The 18518-nt window shown below is 39.2% G+C and overlaps 1 protein-coding gene across 1 annotated transcript; it reads right to left on the reverse strand.

The window, feature by feature from the left end:
* Window positions 1-845: 845 nt before the first annotated feature.
* On the reverse strand, window positions 846-16309 carry TEX55 (testis expressed 55). The gene is made up of 4 exons (XM_058184766.1): window positions 16076-16309; window positions 11031-11447; window positions 7173-7235; window positions 846-1896 (listed from the first exon to the last, which is right to left on the reverse strand). The coding sequence occupies exons 1-4, from the start codon at window positions 16151-16153 to the stop codon at window positions 1840-1842; spliced, it is 615 nt and encodes a 204-aa protein (XP_058040749.1). The 5' UTR covers window positions 16154-16309; the 3' UTR covers window positions 846-1839.
* Window positions 16310-18518: the final 2209 nt, after the last annotated feature.

Genomic DNA, 18518 nt, shown 5'->3' on the forward strand with positions numbered 1-18518 from the left:
ACATCTTTTTTATGTAATCAAAATTCAGGCACTTGCCAACTGGTATATATTCACAACAGTTGCAGTATCCCAGGTCATGGAATCACCATCTTCAACTTTCCCAGCCAGTTTCCAACAAGCAAAGTCAATAGGGGAAGCTGGATTTGCTTAACAATGGTGTGATTCACGTAACAGCCGCAGTATTTCACTTCACAGCTGTACAAAAATGTCATAAAATCAGGCACAACTCACTTAACAACTGCCTTGATTAGTAACAGAAACTCCAGTCCCAATTGTGGTCTTAAGTCAAGGATCATGTGTATATTGTTTCATTCCTAGACATTCTGAAGACATAGGAAACACACAGCTTATTTCCTAGTTAAGTAATACTTTCATTTTTAAACAAAATGTTGAGTGGGTGGATATTGAGATAGATAGATAGATAGATAGATAGATAGATAGATAGATAGATAGATAGATAGATAGATAGATAGATGATAGATAGATAGATAAGAAAGAAAGAACAAATGCGGCAAACTCTTTGCACTGCTTATTCCTTTCCCTTTTAGTATTAAACTGACAATGGGCCACACAGTTTATGGATTGTAATTTTAGTATAGTTAGACCATGTATTAATTGACAGACTGGATTTTATCATAGATTTTAGTTGTTATTTATTATTTTATGCTACAATTTTTAATTGTATATTTACTGAGCATTTTTATTTATTCTGGTCTCTGGTCTATGACTGTAACAAACTGAACTGAACTGAACTGAACTGAGATAGATAGATAGATAGATAGATAGATAGATAGATAGATAGATAGATAGATAGATAGATAGGAATATCGAAGGTGGAAGCCAAGGTAGAGTTTATTGTTTTGATGCTAGCATGAAAGCAGAATTACCAAGCCTGGGCTGGAAAATTCCAGGTGGCCATTAGATGGTAATGTCTACACATGATAATCTTATTCACTTACATTACAGTTATCTCCATTTCCAAACAGGTTCAATCAGAAATTGCAATTAATGTTTCCAAACAATATAATGCAAAATAAATTCTGGCACCTGGATTTTAAGTTTAACATGATATTAATTTCAAATACACCGTAAATTATGAAGAGTTCACTTGGTAGGATTGTCGATTAACCACAGTCAATTCATAATTAGGCTAAAACGAAGAATTGCTATTTAAACTAGTGTGACACATAACTTCAATGTAAGTTCGCAATCAAGATGTAGCTCTTTAAACAGTACTAAACCGTATCCTTTCCATATTGATGAATAGTCTAGGAACCATTCTCTTAAAGATATTAAAATAAATATTTATAAACCAGAAGAGTTCTACTTTACTCTGAAAATGGTACTTCACATTTTCATACTTATTTATATAAAAAACTAACCACCAGTACAAGCGTCAAACTTACACCAAAAGGTGAGGCTAGCCTCTGAAATCCTAGAATGGTTTTTTTAATGTGAAAGGGGTTTATTTTTACATTCCCACTCATAGAAAGCAGGAAGAGATTATTTACATTACCCATTCTGCAGTTCAACTACTTTCATAAGATCATACGACCTTCCAGATTATGAAGATTAGTGCAAAAGTACTAATGAGAAGTACAGCACCTGTGTGAATATGCATTTCCTAAATTCTCTGCTATCTGTGCTAAGGCAACCATGGTTTTGTGGTTGTTGTTATTCTAGGTATACTAGCATCTGCATGGGGAGTATTTAGTTACCGCAGATATTGTTTAGATCTGTAAGATATGCATACAGACAGGATAAAAATGGGTAGCATGGCAGCATGTTGTCCTCTTTAGAGTGTCCAAAGATATATCCTTAAATTTTCAGTTGTATTTATTATTGCTTTTCATTTTCCTCATCTGGTTGATTCCTCTGATTTATCATTGTCTGGACCTAGAAGACAACAGAAAACAAAATATCCAGCGTTTCAGTCATTATAGATTCTTCAAATATAACAGTAATTACAGAAGATACCTTATGAGGATTAAGTCTATTTCAGACTTTGTATGTGTGGTGCTGTTGCACAGTAGAATGTCTAATGAATGCAATTAACAATATTCATACTGTTTTGGGTTAGAATAGAATAGAATAGAATAGAATTTTTATTGGCCAAGTGTGATTGGACACACAAGGAATTTGTCTTGGTGCATATGCCCTCAGTGTACATAAAAGAAAAGATACGTTCATCAAGGTACAACATTTACAACACAATTGATGGTCAATATATCAATATAAATCATAAGGATTGCCAGCAACAAGTTATAGTCATACAGTCATAAATGGAAAGAGATTGGTGATGGGAACTATGAGAAGATTAACAGTATTGCAGATTCAGTAAATAGTTTGACAGTGTTGATGGAATTATTTGTTTAGCAGAGTGATGGCCTTCGGGAAAAAACTGTTCTTGTGTCTAGTGCAGTGGTCTATAGCGTCGTTTTGAGGGTAGGAGTTGAAACAGTTTATGTCCAGATAATGCAAAAATTTTATGTAATTATCACAATTGTGACAAGTACATCTTGTGAACTAATTGTGAGCTTTTCTGGACCAGGAAGAATTCAGATCCTTATTATCACATAATTGAACTACAGCAACTATGTGGAGCTACCCTTGAAAACTACCCAGTGGTTTAAACTGATACAGCTTGCAGTAGTTCAGATTGACCCCTCTGAGATTTGACTACATAGCATTCTATTCCAGAATCTGCACTACCTACTAGTCATTTTAAAAACCTTGCTTCAAAGTGAATCAGGCCACCCTATAACATCTACAGAGGCCTTGGACCAGGGCCTTCTCAATGGCTACATCGCTAGTAGAGGTTGCCTCTATATCTATGAACGATGTCTTCCCTGCTGAACTTCTGAAAAGGGAAAAAAAGCCATGGCTTGTTAAAAACAAAACTGTCTGGTTCAGTTCTCAGACTGTTAAGACAGTCTGTTATTAACACAGCTGCTTGCAATTACTGCAGGTTCAAGTCCCACCAGGCCCAAAGTTGACTCAGCCTTCCATCCTTTATAAGGTAGGTAAAATGAGGACCCAGATTGTTGGGGGCAATAAGTTGACTTTGTATATAATATACAAATGGATGAAGACTATTGCTTGACATAGTGTAAGCCGCCCTGAGTCTTCGGAGAAAGGCGGGATATAAATGAAAAAACAACAACAACAACAAGAAAGCATTTAGGACAGTGATGGCTAACCTTTTCCAGACCGAGTGCCCAAAGTGCACGTGCACACAAATGCGCATGCTCGAACCCCCAAAATGCAATGCACATGTGGCTCCCACACATACGCCCTGCCCACCATGTATGCGCACGGCCTCCACATGTGCCCCTGCGCATCCGTGGCAGAGACCTGAAGAGCAGTTGGCCAGCGGGAGGCACATGCGCATGTGCAGCAGAGCTGAACCTGGGCGACGGCTCGTGTGCCATCAGAGAGGGCACTGCATGCCACCTCTGGCACGCGTGCCATAGGTTCGCCATCACGGATTTAGGATGTTAGGTTTTCTTTTGTGATTTAACTTAGTTGGTTAGGACAGTATATAGTTATTGTCACAGTTTGATATTTTTAACCTTTATTTCTTTTGTGTATTGAAGGAGAGTGGCATGAAAACACCAGTAATAAATTCTTATTATTCACCTATGTATACTGTAAAAATATTGTTAATCAAGGAATCATAGAAGAAGTTCACTCTCTCCTTACTGCAGGCCTGGCTTCTGCATAAACTAACACATCCATTTTCATTTCTAAAACCTAACAGCCAGTTTGGTCTAGTCACGGCACCAAGCCAGAAATGAATGATGCCTAATGTGAGTTAGGCATCAAAGCCGGCTTTATGACTTTGAGCCAGTCATTTCCTCTCAGCCTACATCAGCTTCATCAAGAAGCTGGTCAATCAATTCCTATCATAACCAACAGATCAACAGTTGACTCTGTGTGGGGGGGTGGGGGATGGGGGTAGGTTGGAAATAAACTTTGCATTTGCAGGAAAAATGCTACAGAGGAAAAAATAATAATTTCTATAAAAAAAGAACATAGGCTGCAGAGAAACAGTTGATTTATTCTCCTTAGTCTCTTATGATAAGAAAGAAAGAAAGAAAGAAAGAAAGAAAGAAAGAAAGAAAGAAAGAAAGAAAGAAAGAAAGAAAGAAAGAAAGAAAGGGTGGTAACTCTCCAGAGAGAAATCCAAACATAAAAGCAAGGAAGGATTTCCCGACTCTGAGAGCTGTTAAACCAGATTGGCATGCCTCCTGGAGTCATGGGTTTTCTATCATTAGAGGTTTTGGACAGTCATTTCACATGATCTGAGGATTCCTGCCCTAAACAGGATATTGAAATAGAAAACCTCCAAGTTCCCTTCAAATGATCCTATGAAGTATTTTCAACACTCTAGATCCAGTAACATCACTGCATTATGCCCCCTGCAGCCATCAAAGACCAAAATACTTAGAGGAAAAATGCCTCCAATCAGTGCTTTAGAACATGCCATAGGACATACTGTACACATTGTATTTGTATCTATGTAGGTACACTGATTAAAAACATCATGACAAATACTTTCTCCATATATAATTCACCTGGTAGCAAGGGGTTTGTTTTGTTAAACAAGAGGTATTTGCTATATATACCTGCTCAAGGTACCTCAAGTTCCAGGCAAAGTGGGATCATCCAGTACATATACCGTATATACTCGAATATAAGCCGATCCGAGTATAAGCCGAGGTCCCCAATTTTACCCCAAAAACTGGGGTAAACTGGGGACTCGAGTATAAGCCGAGGGTGGGAAATGAGGCACCTACCGGTTGGGGAAACCCTCCCTCCCTCAGCTGAGAAGGCTGGCGGCTCCCCCGCCCCGCCCTCTCACTGCACCGGCAGGGCTTCCCCGCGCCGTCCGGTAAAATGTGAAAAAAAAAAAACAAAACTCGAGTATAAGCCGTATATACTCGAGTATAAGCCGAGGGGCTTAAAAAAAAAAACTCGAGTATAAGCCGTATAGACCCGAGTATAAGCCGAGGGGACGTTTTTCAGCACAAAAAACGTGCTGAAAAACTCGGCTTATACTCGAGTATATACGGTATTTATTTAATAAGAGCAGAGAGGACAGGATAATTTTATTCTGATTTTGGGTCTCCATGAAGCTCTGGCCCTCATCTGTTTTTCTGCAATCCTTGTAAAGAGTGCCCCTTATAGTCATGTTAAAAATAAACAAAACCAACAAATCCATGATGAGGAGATGAGGGAATGAAAGTACTGATTGGTTTCAAATTGATACCTGTGCAGCAGGGGTGAAATCTACTTACCTTCCTTACCAGTTTGGAAGTGCACGTGCGTGTGTCACATTTGTGCGCAGAAGGTAAAAAACACATTAGTTCCTGGTTAAAACCAGGAAGTAATGATACCTGGGCAGGTGGACGGAGCTTCGCTCCACCATCACTACCAGATCGCCAAACCACCGATCACGGGTGCTAACGGATCACCAGATCCAGTCAGAACTGGGAGCATTTCACCCTTGCTGTGCAGGGACCATTTTCAGCCAATGAAACACCACTTCTTGATGGTCAGAGAAATGTTGGGAGTTAAGATTTACTCTGCTCAGTCTTATTGTTATTTAGTTTCCCGTTTTCTAGAGTTGTGTGATGACATATTTTGACCTATGTTAATCCGCTAATTTGATATTTATTTACTTTATGGAAATTTATCTATTTTTGCTTCAACCCCTGATAAAAAGTCATATCACATTCAGAAAAAGGCATTGTATTTCTTATGAGTGACTCTTTTCTCCTCAAGCTGCTGGTTTGAAATTTAGCACCATTTTTCCTTGCAACAATTATTACTGCAAGTATTACCAGATTTTGTCTAAAAGCCAAAATTATGAGCACTGTAAAAGAAATGTACACAATCCAAAACCTGTGTTCTAATTTCTATCACAGTTGGTGCCATAAAATCCTAGCTTGTTAATTGATGAAAAACAAAATGTTTTGCCATTTATTATTTCTTCACTGGTAAACAAATCAATTATTCTCCTTTTTCCAGATTTGCATATCAAATTACATTTGTCTACTTCTGGAGCGTGCAGAATTTACTGACTCAGATGGAACATACATATGGATTATCTGGTCTATCTTTTCATTTTCTAAACCTGTGCAATGCTTTAGGTTTGATTTAGAAGAGGTGCTTCAAAATGTATGGGAGTAGAAAGCAACATTTTTCTGGGACGCATTAAAACAGTGAGAAGATTTCTGCTGCAGCTTTGCAATATGGAAAGAAACACAGCTGCCTTAATGACTCACAGATCAATGCTGTCCTAAGCTCTGCAGAGCTCCACAGAAGCTCTTTCAGATCAAATCCAGATTACTACATAGCCCTACAACCTTCCATAAATCAACACAATTTTCCCCATAATTCAACTATGGGCATACAGATGTTCTCTGGCATTATCACAGGCTTATTTGCTGCAACAGGTAGTCCTCAGGTTATGACACCAATTGAGATGCTAAGTGCTGCAATCATAAAGCACAACATCATGTGATTGTGTTGCTTGGTGATGGCAATCCCAAGCAGTGCTGGCTGCTATCATAACCACAAGAAGTGCAGGTTGTTAAGTTGGAAGAGGTGAGAAACATAGTTAAAGAGCACATAATGGGTAGGACAAGCCAAGGTAGGGCCTGGGATGGTTGATGCAAGTCACAAGAGGGCCTGGGAGGGTCAATGTAGACCATGAGTTGCAGGAGGCCTAGGAAAACCAGCATGGGCGGGAGTATGGCACAGGAGGGAGAAAAAACAGAAGCCACTTACTAGAGTGTTTTGCAGCTTTTTCAGCTTTGTTTGGCAATCATTTGACTGCAGATTCCTTCAACATCATAATGCAAGCGAAATGCAAGCCAGATTGCGATCACATAGCTATGCTGTGTTGCAATGATTGGAACCTTGGGAGGTGAACTTGTCTATCCATTTTTCAGTGCTGGCATAACATCGAAAGGTCACTGTTTGAATGGACATAAGCCAAGGACTATCTGTAATACTGTTATCTTTTCTAAAGCAATTTTGTTGTTGTTAGTTGTGAAGTCGTGTCTGACCCAACTTTCCTCCTAAACGTTCCTCCTCTAAACCAATATGTATCTATATATGCTCAAAACTGTACCTTTTTCTTCACCAAACTATTGTAAACATACCTGATTTAATATAAACTCTAATGGATTCTCAGGTTTCACATATACCAAGTTTTCCGTGATCTCCTGAATATAAAGAAAGTAGCAATTACATTTTTTTTCATAAAAAGCAAGTAATAAAGATGTGTTCCCCCCCCCCCCCAAAAAAAAAAAAAAGGAATTGAAGGCTGCATCAAAATACAGATTCTAAATCATAGGACAACCAAGTCCACCTTCAGCCATGAAACACACTGGGTGACTTTGAGCTAGTCACTCTCTCAGCTCAGCCTACTTCATAGGATTGTTGCTGGGATAAAATGAAGGGAGATTCCCATATAAGCTGCCTTGTCTTCCTGGAAGAGTAGGCAAATCCTGTGTTGTTGTAGTATCCCATGATCATTTGCGATCTCCTGCCAACTTCCCTATTGATTTTGCTGTTGGCTTCCACAAATAGTGAACATGTAACACTGATCACAGAACAGTGAGGGAGGTTCATCACTTGAGACTTTCAAGAAAAGATAGGACTGCCATTTGTCAGAAATGGTGCAGGGTCTCTTGCTTAGGTGGCGGGGTTGGACTGGATGACGTATAACCGTGATGGCGAACCTATGGCATGCCATGCAGGGCATGTGAGCTCAGCTCCGGTGGGACCGGAAGCTGGCAAACGGACCATTTCCGGCCTTCGGAGGGCCTCCGGGGGGGGTGGGAAAGGCCATTTTCGTCTGGGGAGAGCAAAAAATGGGCCTACCGGGCCCACCATGCCATCACTTGGCAAAAATGGGGGGAGTGCGGGGGTGGATGGGTTGCACGTGCATGAACAGGGAGCAGGGAGCATATAATTATGGGTGTGGGCATGCACATGTGCAACCCCTGCCCATGCTTCCCTCGCTTTTGGCACGCGATGGCAAAAAGGTTAGCCATCACTGACCTATAAGATCACTTCCAACTCTGTTAATCTGTTAACACTATAATGTCATAGTTATGAACTGGCTGCTATTTACTCAAATTGTGATCATATGACTGTAGGGATGCTGTGTGGCAGCCACAAATACAAGGACCCATTGAAGGTCCCCTTTGTTCAGCATCATTGCAACTTTAAATAGTCTTTAACCAAGCGGTCATTCAACGATGTCTACTTGTACGTCGGTTTGGTTTGGTCATACCCTATCAACTGTATTGAATCCCATTCTTGGGACAACACTTTAAGGAGGACTTAAGAAAATTAGAAAAGAACCAGAGGTAACCATGATGATGACATTAAAAAAGTATAGGACTGGGAATGTTTTGTCTTCAAAAGTGAGAAAAGGGATGTGCATAAGATAGGACTTTTCAAATGCTTGAAAAGATGTCACATACAAGGAAGTCAAGTCAAATTTAAAGGAAGACAGATTCTGATTGAACATTTGAAAAAATAGTATAGTATAAGAGCAGTTCAATGGTGGAACAAATTACCCAGAATGATGGTGGGCTCTCCTTCACTGGTTGTATCTAGCAGAGATTGGATATTCATCTATTGTAGTTATATTAATTTGAATTCCTGCACTAAGCAGGGGTTGGATTCACTGGCCTAAAAGGCCCCTTCCAACTCTATGATTCTATGAAAAAGATGCAAAAGTACATTGTCTCAGATTTAAAAATTGGGTCACTTTTTCAAATGGAAATAATAAGATATGCACAAGATACAGTATGTATGTGTGTGTGTGTGTGTGTGTGTGTGTGTGTGTGTGTGTGTGTATGTATGTATGTGTATATATATATTATATATACATTATATATTACATCATTTGGTATTTCTATATGTACATTCAGACATCTATTTGAAGAACTAAAAGTCCAAGTTAAAAGTATCTGATAATGATGTCGTGGCTGAGCTACCACAGACACCACTGATCACACGTCCCCAAACCAGAATCATCATAGAAACAGCATTAAAATGCACACACTCCAAGTGTAACAAGGATCAAAAATCAAAACCACCAACAAAAAGTCATTAATTTAGCATGTGACACATAGTATTTATGCACACTGCTACACCTCCACTAATACTGGTATCTGTTTTTTGTTTTTCATCTTATATTAAAGTTTTCTTTTGTAGTAAAAATGAAGTGTCCTTTGAATCAACTATGTTAATATATCTGTGTAGCTTTTTTTGGCAAGAATATGAAAATGGTTTATAATTTCCCAGCCCTAGAATTTCCCAAATGATCCTCCATCAAAGTCATAGTTCTTGACTTACAAATGAAATGGCCTTAAAACAGGTGCTTTGGGACTTGTAAAAACACTTCTGGACATGGCAAAATGTCACCACCTGCCCCCACATTGGTCACGTAGTCACATTTTGGGCGCTTGGCAACTGACTCATTTTTTATCACTGGTTGCAGTGTCTCTCGATCATGTGATTGCAATTTGTGACATTTTTTGCTGGTTTCCAGGGTTTTGTTGGTCTCTAGCAAAAAATAAATAAATAAAAAATCCACACCCATTTGAAACAATGGGTTCATTTAATGACTGTGTTGTTTGCTTAATAACTGTGTGATTCACCTAATGATCAGAGTGATCCGCTTAAAGGCAAAAATTATAAAACAAAATTGGTCCAGTCATATGGATGCCTCAACTTATAGTTGCAAAGATTTTATGACGAGATTTCCAGTCCCAATTGTGGTCATAAGTCAAGGGCTACCCATAACTAGGTCAAATCCTTCATAATTGTTTTCAAGATCAAGCAAGGTTATTAGGCGCTGAGGCCATGAATATTTACTTTAAGTTAGAGAATGTTCCAGTAAGACAAGCGAAAAAGGCCAGTGGAATGCTTTGCCTTCTTGATAAATATCTTATGCTTGAAAATACTTGATTGCGTTTGTCTAACAATAATACCACTGAAATATTTCTGAACTAGTTTCTGAAGTGCTAGATCGAAAACAGATTTTCAAGTACAACTGGGAAACAAAATGTTAAAGACAAGTTTTAAGAAAATCATTTTCCAACTGTATTTATTTATTTATATCCCACCTTTATTGTAAGCATTCTTCAACTTATGATATGACCATAATTGGGATGGGAATTTCCGTTACTAAGCACGGTAGCTATGTGAATCACACCTGATTTTACAATCTTTTTGCTCCGTTGTTAAGTGAATCACTGCTGTAGTTAAATGAAACACACAGCTGTTAATAATTCAAAGGTTGCAAATGGCAATCCAATGACCGAGATGCTGCAACCATCATAAATACATGCTGGTTGCAAAGTGCCTGAATTTTGATCATGTGATCATAGAGATACTGGTATGGTCATAAGTGCGAATCCCAGTCATAAGTCTCTTTTTTCAGTGCCATTGTAACTTTGAATGGTCACTAAATGAATAGTTGTAAGTTGGGGATCAGCTGTATTCAATATAATAGTGCAGGGGTCTCCAACCTTGATTGGAGAACCTCCCAGTGGGAGTTGAAGTCCACAAGTCTTAAAGGGACCAAGGTTGGAGACCCCTGTAGTAGTGCATAACTTGTATTCAAAATTGGAACTATTTTGTTTTTAAAGGCAAACTTGGAGCATAGGAACTTGTACTGTTTCTTGAAGGTTAGCCTTGATAATGTTTTTCCAAGAATAACATTAATTAATAATAATAAACATTTAAGGGGTTAACATATCATTATCTTGAACTGAATTAGATACACAGGACAGTTAAGTAATCAGGGGACAAATAAGGAATGTTATAATCTTGAAAGTAGGATGAAGTAACCTTAATCTGCAGAGACAACCTAAACTGCTGGGTCCTGAACTCAGAAAACTTGGCTACATAAGGATGAGTAAGATAATTCAACTCAAAAACTGCAATATTCATATTCAAGTTAAATAGTCGGGAAGGGCAAGAAGAGAGGAAGTCACCTGAAATATCTGCAGGATGTTATGCTTCTCCACATATTGAAGAGAAATCTCAAAAGGATCTAGATAAACTGTTGGCATTGGCTCATTCTCAGGAAGTTCCTCAGCTAATGGAGCAGACTGTTGTACCGCTTCTTGAGATGCTACTTCTTGAACCTGCACAATGTTTTCCACTGATCTGATCACAGTCCTTGGAGTATAATTCGTCAAAGATCCAAGAGTTTGGAAAGATAAAGAGGGAGACCAAGTCTCAATTTGTGGCACTGAAACCTTTGGAGCTAGCCCAGAAGTTTCTGGTACTTGATCTATAGCTAACACTACTTCAAGTAGTTGGGCATTAGTCCTAGATGTTTCAGTTGTAGACACTGGCAATGTAGGCTGTTTCTGCACTTCAGTAATCAGAATGTTTTCAGGCTGTTCCTACAACATATGCAAATCAGAAAAAAAGTTAGAATCAGTTAAGAATCAGAAATGAACATGAATTTTTCTTATATATTATTTGATCTACAGTTACAACATAGATATGACCGCCACACTATTCTCTTTCAGAAGAAGCAGCATTCTGCAAAATACAGAAAAGGAGTAAAACTAGTAGGAAAAAAAGAAAAGTAAGAAAAAAAGAAAATATATCTACTTTACACAAATGGCATTTATAGTACTTTTCCATAAGTTTTTACACTGCAATTTATCCTTACTTCCTCTTTACTCATATGCCACTTTATTCATTGTCTGTGTTAACACTTACCATCTCTTCCTTTTTCAGCATCTTTCATTAATTCCATCCATGGACTACCCTTTGTCTAGATTCTAGAACCACTAATTATTTTTTCATACATCATTCATTTTTGTACTCAATCTGCATTCATTCAATAACCATTCATTCTTGAAAAAAACATCTGCACATACGGGGCGAAATTTCTGATTCTTGATTTTTTCTGTAAACCAGGATTTTGCTAGGATTCAGCTGAACCCTGTTGTTCCTATACAAAACTGTAGCAAACCATCATTCAGGTTCATTTTTCTTTTGTAACTCATGAATCTCTAATATGTCACCTGCTTCCAATGGCTGAGCTCATATATCACATAAACAACAACAACAACAAAAACAATAGTAAGATACATCTAATACATAAGAATCTAGGCTGCTAAGGCAACTTTAGTTTGCATAAAGGCTAGATCTTTATATCAGCAGCCAAACTCATGCCAACAATGGCTAGTGCAATGCATATCTCAGTCACTTCGCAGATCAGAAAAAAATATGGCTGTCTAAGAAACAGGAAGTGGATATGTAACTCAATTTCTGGTTATGTCTAACATATTACATTGTCTTGGTTAATCTAAGTAATTGCCTCAACGTTGCCTAGCAGCTTGGCTATATACTTTGCATTTATCTTTTATTCCATAGTTTTCTCTTTGTTTTGCTTTTGGGGGAATTTGGAGTATGCCTTTAAAAAACAGTACTATTATCATGTACTCTAATATTTAGTTAAGTATAGTAGCTTTCCTTTTATCTTCTCTCTAGTAGAGTCTCTAGTAGAATCATCAATTAGTTCATTAATTAAAAGTTTAAAATCCATACTTCCAAAATATATGCATCACTCAGGGTAGATAACAACCAATATATACAACCACAATTGGAACTAGAATCTTGATTGTTGAGTGAAGCCATTGTTAAGTGAGGCACCCTTACGACTGTTTCACTCAACAAACATAATCCCAGCTGTTCCAAATGGGGCAGTTAAGCAACCACGCGGGTTGTTAAGCAGATGGAGCAAAAGACCTTATGCCACCAGACTTGAAATCCTGGGTTTAGAAAATTTAGAACTATGCCACCTTCGACATGACCTGAGTTTAACTCATAGAATCATCTATTACAATGTCCTACCTTTCAATGACTACTTCAGCTTCAACCACAATACACTAGCACACAATAGATACAACTTAAAGTGAACCACTCCAAACTCGACTGCAGAAAATATGACTTCAGTAACAGAGTTGTTAATGCCTGGAATGCACTACCAGACTCTGTGGTCTCATCCCAAACCCCCCAAAACTTTAACTTAAGACTGTCTACTGTTGACCTCACCCCATTCCTAAGAGGTCTGTAAGGAGCATGCATAAGTGCACCAGTGTGCCTACCGTCCCTGTCCTAATGTTCCCTTTAATTGTATTCATTTTATGTATTCAATTCATGCTTATACTTATATATATTATCTAATATGTACTCGACAAAATAATTAAATAAATAAATAAAATAAATAAAAAAGAGCTGCCTCCTGAAGAAGGCCAGGCAGCTCCATGCCGTGCACAGAAGGGAACTCCTGCAACGGGCTGCAGAACTTAAGTGTGCATCTTCAGGATCCAAGTTTCATTCCTGCAGCCCACTGGAGGATTTCCCCTCCCCTCTGTAGGTAAAAGGGAACCTCTGTAGCAGGTTGCAGAAACAAAACTTGGATCCCGAAGATCTGACCTTCGTTTCTGAAGTCCGCTGGAGTTCATATCCCCTCCCCTCTCATAAGAGAGCTGCTCTGGAAGGCAGAAAGAATGGAGCTGGGATTTTCCAGATCGGACTTTCATTTCTCCACCCTGCAGAGGAGTTCGACTCCCCTCAGTGCAGGAAGGGGAACACCTTTGAAGGAGTGCAGAAATAGGACTCAAATGTTCTGGCTCTGACCTCCATTTCTGCAGCCCTTCAAAAGAGTTTTCCTTCCCTCCATTTTCCTTTGAGGAGTTACAGAAATGGAGGTCAGACTTTCTGAGGTCTGACCTCCATTTCTGCAGTCCTCCGAACTCTTTGGAAGGACAGCAGAAATGGCTAAGTTTCTCTCCAATGGCTAAGACTTTCTCCTAGCAAGCAGCCCTTTCATTCTCAAAGGGTTGCCTGCCAGAAGGAAATCTCAGTTCTGCAGCAAGAGTTTGCAAATCCATTGATTTTATGGGGAAGCTGGCAGAGAAGATCACATAGTCACAGGGCGCTTGCCAACTGGTGGTAAGCATGAACAGATTGCCAAGGACTCAGATCAGGATCAGGTGACTGTGGGGTGTGTGTGCTGTAAAGCATCCTTTCCAAGGCCATCATCAAGGACTTCCTGTACAGAATCAAATCATTCAAAAGAGAAGAATGTCACTTAAAAAGAACAACAAATATCTAATAAATATTATCTAATAAAAACAGGCAGAGAAGCTTTTAAGTAAACTGAATACTTTGCCAAAGAGAAAAATCTTGAAAGATTAATGAAAGACCCCAAGGGAAATCATTGGCTTGGCCAAGAAAGTTTCATGGTCAGTCTTTTTGGTGTTGCTCTATCACAGTTGGGACACAGTTGAGTCACAGCTGTCTATAATAAGCACAACAAAATCTGCTAGAAGGATAGATTCGTTTTAAATATTAACGTTTATATATTTATTAAAATTGCCATGGTTAGTTTTAACAATCTTAAGGCTGCAATGTCTGTCAGTCAAACAGCTTAATTAAGTTAAAACATGATTACTAATAGAGCATTCCTAGTTAACCTTAACTCTTAACGGTTAGATATGGACATCCTGATCTAGAAAAGAAATCCTCTGAAAATACAAAGTTGACCTTATTTTTATTTTTAATAATGGGAGAAAAGGCACGTTGCATAAATTTGGATTATTTATCAGAGACAATTTAAATTCAATTTTACTTGATTCTTTTTTCTGAAATTTTACTATGTTGCTATATGTCAACAGTTCATTTTGTGTATTGTTATTACAAATATACAATACCTAGAAACATCCCAGCAGCCCTCATCTGGACTGGGAAGCTATAGAGGCCTGAGCCTGGTTAGTACTTGAATAGAAGATCACCAGGTAATACCAGACCTGTAGGTGGTCTAGGATATCCAAGGCAAATATATTCTGTAGTGTTGCTTAACAAAAAAAGTGAACATCTTGTAAAAATTAGATGTTGTTCCAGGGGATTTTATTTTATTTACATGTACTAATTTGGTTAGGTTTCATAGTACCTCACCCTGGATCTCTAGGACTCAGGACTACAATCTTATGTGCCCTTTATGTTTACTTTGAAGTGAAGAATTCACTTCAAAGTAAACATAAATTGGGTTATTCCACTTTGGGGAGATGGCAACAGGTGCAACTTGACAAGGAAAGAGTTGCAATAAATGTAATGAAGGTGTAAATGTTGTTGTGTCTGAATTATCACTCTTTTAGCACTGAATATAATTATGATATGATACATCATAAGATTAAATTGTCTGTTAATCAATTCTTCCCAGGCAGGGCCAAGGAATTGTAAGAGTTGAACTCCCAAACTTAGGTTTGGGAAAAGCTGCAACAAATATTTAAAGTGTTCCCTTCAATTTCATGGCAGTTTAAGGGCCTTGCCCTTCTTACATTTTTACAAACCCTTTGTTGCAGTGCCCCTTGCTCCTGGATAACAAATTTAGGCTTCCCCTCTAATAAAGTTTCTAGTTCATACCAACTTCTCTTAAATCTGATGCCCTTTAAATTACAGCACAGCCGTCCTAGGCTCTTCTTGTCTGGGATGACTAGGTGTGAAAATTTCTGGAGAGTGTCAATTTAAACTAGGGGTCCCCAACACTGGCTGGGGTATTCTGGGAGTTGAAGTCCTCCAGGCTTAAAGTGGCCAACGTTGGGGACCCCTGATTTAAACCAATGTTTCTCAATCTCGAGAGCTTTAAATGGGTGGACTTCAATTCCCATAATTCCTCCAGACAGCATGCTCTCTAGGGGGGAATCTGGGAATTGAAGTCCACTCATCTTAAGGCTCCGGAGACCCACTTTTAAGCGAAGATTGCCGTCTATGAGGAATAGAAGCGGGCGCCTTCCCAAATAGGGCAACTCTTGTTCGGGCGTTGGGTAGCTTTGGAGGTTCTCGGGGATCCGCAAGTAGCTACCCAGCGCTGCGAGACTCTGTTATTTTTGCATACATAAAGATGGAGAAGGTTCTTAGGCTGGAGGAAGGAGAGGTATCCTTACAGGCTGTTCTACGAGACTCAACGCCCCTCTCGCCCACCGCTTGACTCATCGCGGCGCCTCCTCACCTGTTCTTCTACCGACCCCGACCCCGGCACCGGCTCGGGCTGCGGCTGCGGCTCTGGTTCTGGCTCTGGCTCTGCCATTTTGGAGCAAAGGCGCGTTTCATCTCCCACCTGTCCGGTAAGGTCTTGTGCTGCTTGGGATGTTCCGTAAAGTTGTTGTGAGTTCTATTCCACCCGGAGGGGGAGAGTCGGCGAGAAGACGTCGTAGTTACTATGGAAACTACTCCTAAGATTGCCTTCCTGAATCTTATGGTAGGTCACGTAAGCAACAGAAAGTGAGCTCCTAGGGAAGAGAGAGAACTTGCTGCAAGTCACCTGATTGGTAACCGGGCATTTGTCCCCGGGGTAGACATTTTTCTAGAAGGCAAAAGTGTTCTCGTGTATTCTCGGCCTGCTTTGAAGGTGGGGATTTTAGAATAGAATAGAATTCTTTAGAATAGAATAGAATTTTTTATTGGCCAAGTGTGATTGGACACACAAGGAATTTGTCTTGGTGCATATGATTGGACACACACACTTGGCCAATAAAGGAATTGGTCTTTGGGGCATATGCTCTCAGTGTACATAAAAAGACAAGATACATTCGTCAAAAATCATAAGATACAGCACTTAATGATAGTCATAGGGTACAATAAGCAATCAGGAAACAGTCAATCTCAATCTCAATCGTAAGGATACAAGCAACAAAGTTGTTTTTTTTTAAATTTTGTCACAACAGTATATACAATCATCAACATAAACAATAATCCATCATGAGAGAAAAAGTATATATAAGCAAAAGTAAAAGTATGCATATAATACTATAATGAAGAGAACAATAGGACAGGAACAGTAGGCACTTTTGTGCTCTTATGCACGCCCCTTATAGTCCTTTTAGGAATGGGGTGAGGTCAATAGTAGACAGTTTTTGGTTGAAGATTTTGGGGTTTTGAGTAGAGACTATAGAGTCAGGTAGTGAGTTCCAAGCGTTAACAACTCTGTTACAAAAGTCATATTTTCTGCAATCAAGTTTGAACCGGTTGACATTAAGTTTAAATCTATTGCTTGCTCTTGTATTGTTGCGATTGAAGCTGAAGTAGTCTTTTACAGGAAGGATATTACAATAGATGATTACAGTCATGTGGGCATACGTGGGAGGAGATGGGTGATAGGAACGGTGAGAAGACTAATAGTAATAGTAATGTAGCCTTAGTAACTAGTTTGACAGTGTTGAGGGAATTATTTGTTTAGCAGAGTGATAGTATTGGGAAAAAACTGTTCTTGTGTCTAGTTGTTCTGGTGTGCAGTGTCCTATAGTGTATAGTGACTAGATGTTCCGCTTTTGGCGGGACAGTCCCGCTTTTTAATAATTTGTCCCGCATCTCGCAGCATTTCAAAAAAGTCCCGATTTTTTTTCACTCCCATTCTGAAAATGGGAGGCGGCAACGCAAGAGGAGGAGGAGGAGGCAGAGAAGGGGGAGTGGTGGAGAAGGGGGTGCGAGATCGCCCGCTGCCTGGAAGAGCCGAGAGGAGAGCCGAGGAGAGCCGAGCCTGCCTGGAAGAGCCGAGAAGCAGCAGCCACTCCTCCTCCTTCAGCCAGGTGGCAAGACTCAGCGCGCATCCGCAGTCCCCCCCCCCCCGGTCAATGGTGTCCTGCTTTGCCATCGCTGAAATCTGGTCACTTTACTATAGTGTCATTTTGAGGGTAGTAGTTGAAACAGTTTATGTCCAGGATGCAATGGGTTTGTAAATATTTTCACAGCCCTCTTTTTGACTAGTGCAGTATATAGGTCCTCAATGGAAGGCAGGTTGGTAGCAATTGTTTTTTCTGCAATTCTAATTATCCTCCAAAGTTTGAGTCTGCCTTGTTGGGTTGCAGAACCAAACCAGACAGTTATAGAGGTGCAGATGACATATTCAATAATTCCTCTGTAGAACTGTATCGGCAATTCCTTGGATTTTCTGTGAGAAATGTGCCTTTTCCTACCAGAATGGCTCAATATAGGAACGCAATAAAATATAGTTTTGGAGAGAAGTTGTGGAATGAACATTCAATAGAAAGTTCATTGAGTAATTTTTTAAGTGTTTGATCTTCGGAAGTCCTGATAAAGTAGAATATATTTGACATAGGTAACAGAAGATTGTGGTCTTGGTTTTTAAAAAACATACTGGCAAAAAAGGGACTCTTCCCTGGTTATTAAATATCCATTATCTATGTATGACCTTTCAAAATAGTGTATCTCTGATCTTACAGGGGAACGTAGAATTGATAACATAAAATGATATTATAATAAAACCATATAGATATTTATTTCCCAGCTGGAATACTTAGATTTAGTAGTTAACAAAGCACAGTAGGAGAAAAGCTGTTATTCCAGGATAGTAAAAAATCTGAAGGAATCTGGTTTAATTTTTCTGAGCTCAAATTTTATAAAAAGCTTTCATGAACTGCAGCTCACTTTATCAG

This window comes from Ahaetulla prasina, chromosome 5, assembly GCF_028640845.1.
Source record: "Ahaetulla prasina isolate Xishuangbanna chromosome 5, ASM2864084v1, whole genome shotgun sequence".
NCBI classification, from domain to species: Eukaryota; Metazoa; Chordata; class Lepidosauria; order Squamata; family Colubridae; genus Ahaetulla; species Ahaetulla prasina.

What these genes read in the sequence shown, in the direction of transcription:
- TEX55 (XM_058184766.1), bottom strand. Translation starts at nt 16,153, where the DNA reads ATGGCAGAGCCAGAGCCAGAACCAGAGCCGCAGCCGCAGCCCGAGCCG. An exon ending in CGGGGTCGGTAGAAGAACAG is followed by an intron (nt 11,448 to 16,075) that starts GTGAGGAGGCGC and finishes CATATGTTGTAG; the next exon opens with GAACAGCCTGAAAACATTCT. An exon ending in ACATCCTGCAGATATTTCAG is followed by an intron (nt 7,236 to 11,030) that starts GTGACTTCCTCT and finishes CTTTATATTCAG; the next exon opens with GAGATCACGGAAAACTTGGT.